We start from the raw sequence: 3,593 nt of genomic DNA on the forward strand, positions 1-3,593 counted from the left end.
CCCCAGGCGTGGACTGTCCGGACCGCGGACCGTCCGACCACCTCAGGGCCGGACCGTCCGCAAGGCTCAATTTGGTTCCAAACAGGTTTGTTGTTGCAGAATTATAGGTGAACTCCCGTCGGCCCAGTTAATTCCTGTCTGTTTGACCATAGCTGACGGGAATTAACTATTAACTCTCGTCGGCCCAGTTAATCTCGTCGGCTGACCTGGCCGACGGGAGTTAATAGTTAATCCCCATCGGCTGACCTGGCCGACGGGAGTTAATAGTTAATCCCCGTCGCTGTCCTGGCCGACGAGAATTAACCATAACTCCCGTCGGTTAGTTAGTGGCTGACGGGGATTAATTATTCTCATCAGCGGCCGACGGGAATAACCTTATCCCTGACACCTGACGTCTGTCGGCTGAGAACCCAGGAATAAGCACTAAACTGACGGGAATTACTAATTCCCGTCAGTTTAATGCTTATTCTCGTCGGTTACTGGCCGACGGGAATTAAGTGTTTTCCTGTAGTGACGGTCTACAACAATTTCTAGTGGCTAAATGCTGAAACAAACAGGACCACAGTGGTGCGACACAATTGTAGACCGTTGGTATGAGGCGAGGCGTGGCAACGAGTGAGAGGATAGGTGCGAGCATAACAATAGGGAGGAGATGTCACGATTGTAAGGATGAAATATTGGTGCCAAGATCTATTCAACCGATGATATAAACTGCGGTGTTAAAATCTTATATTGTTATAGTTTACAGTGTTGTTCACACTGTTAAATTGATATATCATCGTTATAATCTACTCTCTTTGTTCTTGAATATTTTTCGTCCGATAGTTTATTTTTAACTAAAATGTGTAAGTAAAAAGAACAGAGGATAAATCGTATGACTTTAACGTCACGTGTCACGCCACTTACCTTAAGATCTTAAAGCCGTAATAATACCAAATATATATGGTGTAGGCATGAAAATAAAAAAAAACTGCAATATTATTTAAAAAGTGTCGGTCTAATTTTACATTCTTAAAGTACCGTAAATACTTACTAATAACAACGAAGGGTCTCATGGCACAATGGCGAAGGCCACTTGTTGATAGTGCTCCCGCAGGGACGGCAGGGTTCAGTACACACGAATGTTTAGTGGTATTGCATGTTCACAGGCATTAGAGTTCTAGACCTCTTAATTTATTCTTAGCTTGTAAAGGATGCGTATGTGGTGTGATGTGCAGCAGTGTGAGCTAGTATCGTTCTTCCTTGTACCCTCTAAAAAATTCTTACTAATAATAGATTTGTTAGTTTTAATAATTTGGTATCGTCGTTTATTAGCTTTATAAGCAGTTTATTTAATATTCGTAATTGAATTTGACGTGACATGAGTATTGATAGTACTAGCCGAGGAGAGGAGTACGTAGACAGAGGGCAGCAGTGAGTGGCGTAGGCTGACCCATCCCCATCACACAGCGGGCGACATCTGCCATCAATGCGGCCCTCCACAGCCTACCCCGCTCGCATTCATTGCACATCTTGTCCTCATACCTCTCCTTTCCAACACCTAATTAATGGCGCGCCCATACGTGCCTGATGCTGGCTCCAAACCCCGACCCTTTTCATCCCTCCCTCCCTCCCTCGTCGTCTCCTGACTTTGCTCGCCGGCCGCCCCGCCCACACCCTCCTCCTGCGCTACCACTGTCAGCAAGTGCACACCCTTCGAGGACAGCTGCTGTCGCCGCCAAGGCCGCAACCGGCCGTCGCTCCATGCTGCGGTAGAATTTAGAAACGAGAAGGGAGATGGCGGCCGAGGCGCTGGGGTTCATGGCGCGGGGAGCCAACGGTGGGAGGGCGGCGGAGCTCGTCACAAGGGACTTTCTCGGCGGGTGCGCCGCCACCGGCGACGCCAGGGACGCGTCCGCCAGGAATGGCACCGTGGTAAGCCCCTCGGCCCCGTGCTGTTTTTGAATTTCCTCTGCCTCCACCTCTGTTTTCCGATTCGGATCGGACCCGCTCGCGCGGTTTCCTTCTCCAAGTTTCAAGTTTGTGGTTCCAAGTGGTTACTACCAGTATGATTTTTAAAAGTCATTTCTTCTCCAAGTCCAAATTCCTTTCCCCTTGTGATTACAATTAGATCCTTTCTGGAACTCTGTTTCTTATATGAATCTGTTGTTCTACCAGAATCCTTAAACATTCCCACTAAACTACTTTCCGTACGCGAAGACTAGAGTTCCCCAAATTAAAATTGAAGAAAACAAAATCTGTACTTGCACATGCTCTCTTTTTGTGTACCATTTATTACTAGTAGACTTGTTTAGAAGAATTGCCAGCATCATATCAGTAGCTGCATTAGCTTATGCTTATACAAAATCATGTGAGTAACGTTTTGTGTGCCCACGTGCAGCCCGGGAGGGTGCCTCAGCAGAAGCACGCGTGCCCGCCAACGCCGATGGACCTCAACCTGTTCCCGATCGCGGCGGCGACGAAGCCCTGCGCCCTGACGCCGTCGCCGTCGCCGTCGCCAGCGCCAGCGCCAGCCTCCGCGGGCGGCGCCGGCGCCGGCGCCACGACGACGTACCGCAGCGTGTGCACCATCGAGAAGGTGAAGACGGCCCTGGAGCGGTTCGAGCGCGGCAGGCAGCAACAGCCCTCCCATCCGCACCACAACCACCCCCAGCAGCAGCAGCAGCACAGCGGCGCGGGCGCCTCCCCGTCGTCGTCGACCGTGACCACGTCCTCCGTGAAGCGGCGCGGCGGCGGCGTGGAGCAGGGCGACGACTGCGACTCGCCCTCCGGCGGCGGCGGGATGGTGGCCGCGGCGTGCCCCAGGTGCTTCCTGTACGTGCTCATCTCCCGGAGCGACCCGCGGTGCCCGCGGTGCGAGTCCCACGTCCCGGCGCCGGCCGTGAGCAAGAAGCCGCGGATCGACCTCAACGTCGGCTACCTCGGCACCTAATTTCTTGTTTGCCATGGCGTAGCGCCGTAGCCTAGAGCCCTAGACGGATCGGCCGCCGTCTCGTACCGTACGGACGTACGTACGTACGTCCTAAATTATAGGCTCGTGTAACGTGACGATCCATCCACGAACCGAGTTGGGGGACCATATATAGGAGTTGTCAGGAAATTTATGACCGATCAGACTCCCACTCCCCTCCCGGTTGTTTGCCATGGCGTAGCATAGAACATGAATGATGGTTGATACTGCTGCTGCTCCTGTAGAACCAATCAATCCTACTACCACAATTGATCGAGGCTATAAGTACGCGCTACTTCTTGATCGATCTATCATGTCCAGTTTCGAGCTCCAGAGTCCAGACCGTTGGTGGTGACGTTTGCAGATCGCAAGTTTGGATGTGGCGTCGCCGGCCGCCGTCCATAGGCTCATCGCATTGATTGCGCGCGTTGTCGCCGTCGGTGGTAGCAGCGGGTGATGATGTGGGCGGGGCCAGGGGGGAGGGGTGCTTGGCGCTCGCGTCTCCTGCGGCCGGCCGTTTTATGCCAGGGCAGGGAGTTGACGTCGTGGCCGCAGGCCCGCAGCTGCAGGCGCTTTGATGAGCCGAGCCCGGCACGTCGTCGGAGCAGAAGTGTACTCGCCTCCGGCCTGTGACCGGCGTGAA

The 3,593-nt window shown here is 53.0% G+C and overlaps 1 protein-coding gene across 1 annotated transcript; it reads left to right on the top strand.

Annotated features, from left to right (window-relative positions):
* The first annotated feature begins 1,500 nt into the window (after positions 1-1,500).
* LOC107403239 (uncharacterized) lies at positions 1,501-2,942 on the top strand. The gene is made up of 2 exons (NM_001321466.1): positions 1,501-1,914; positions 2,381-2,942. Exons 1-2 carry the CDS (start codon positions 1,777-1,779, stop codon positions 2,930-2,932), a joined length of 690 nt encoding a protein of 229 aa, NP_001308395.1. The 5' UTR covers positions 1,501-1,776; the 3' UTR covers positions 2,933-2,942.
* Positions 2,943-3,593: the final 651 nt, after the last annotated feature.

The sequence above is a fragment of the Zea mays genome, chromosome 5, assembly GCF_902167145.1.
Source record: "Zea mays cultivar B73 chromosome 5, Zm-B73-REFERENCE-NAM-5.0, whole genome shotgun sequence".
NCBI classification, from domain to species: Eukaryota; Viridiplantae; Streptophyta; class Magnoliopsida; order Poales; family Poaceae; genus Zea; species Zea mays.

Bases quoted from the DNA above. Each gene is read 5' to 3' on its own strand.
- LOC107403239 (NM_001321466.1), top strand. From the start codon at position 1,777: ATGGCGGCCGAGGCGCTGGGGTTCATGGCGCGGGGAGCCAACGGTGGG. The intron at 1,915-2,380 runs GTAAGCCCCTCG...GCCCACGTGCAG, and splicing joins CCGCCAGGAATGGCACCGTG to CCCGGGAGGGTGCCTCAGCA.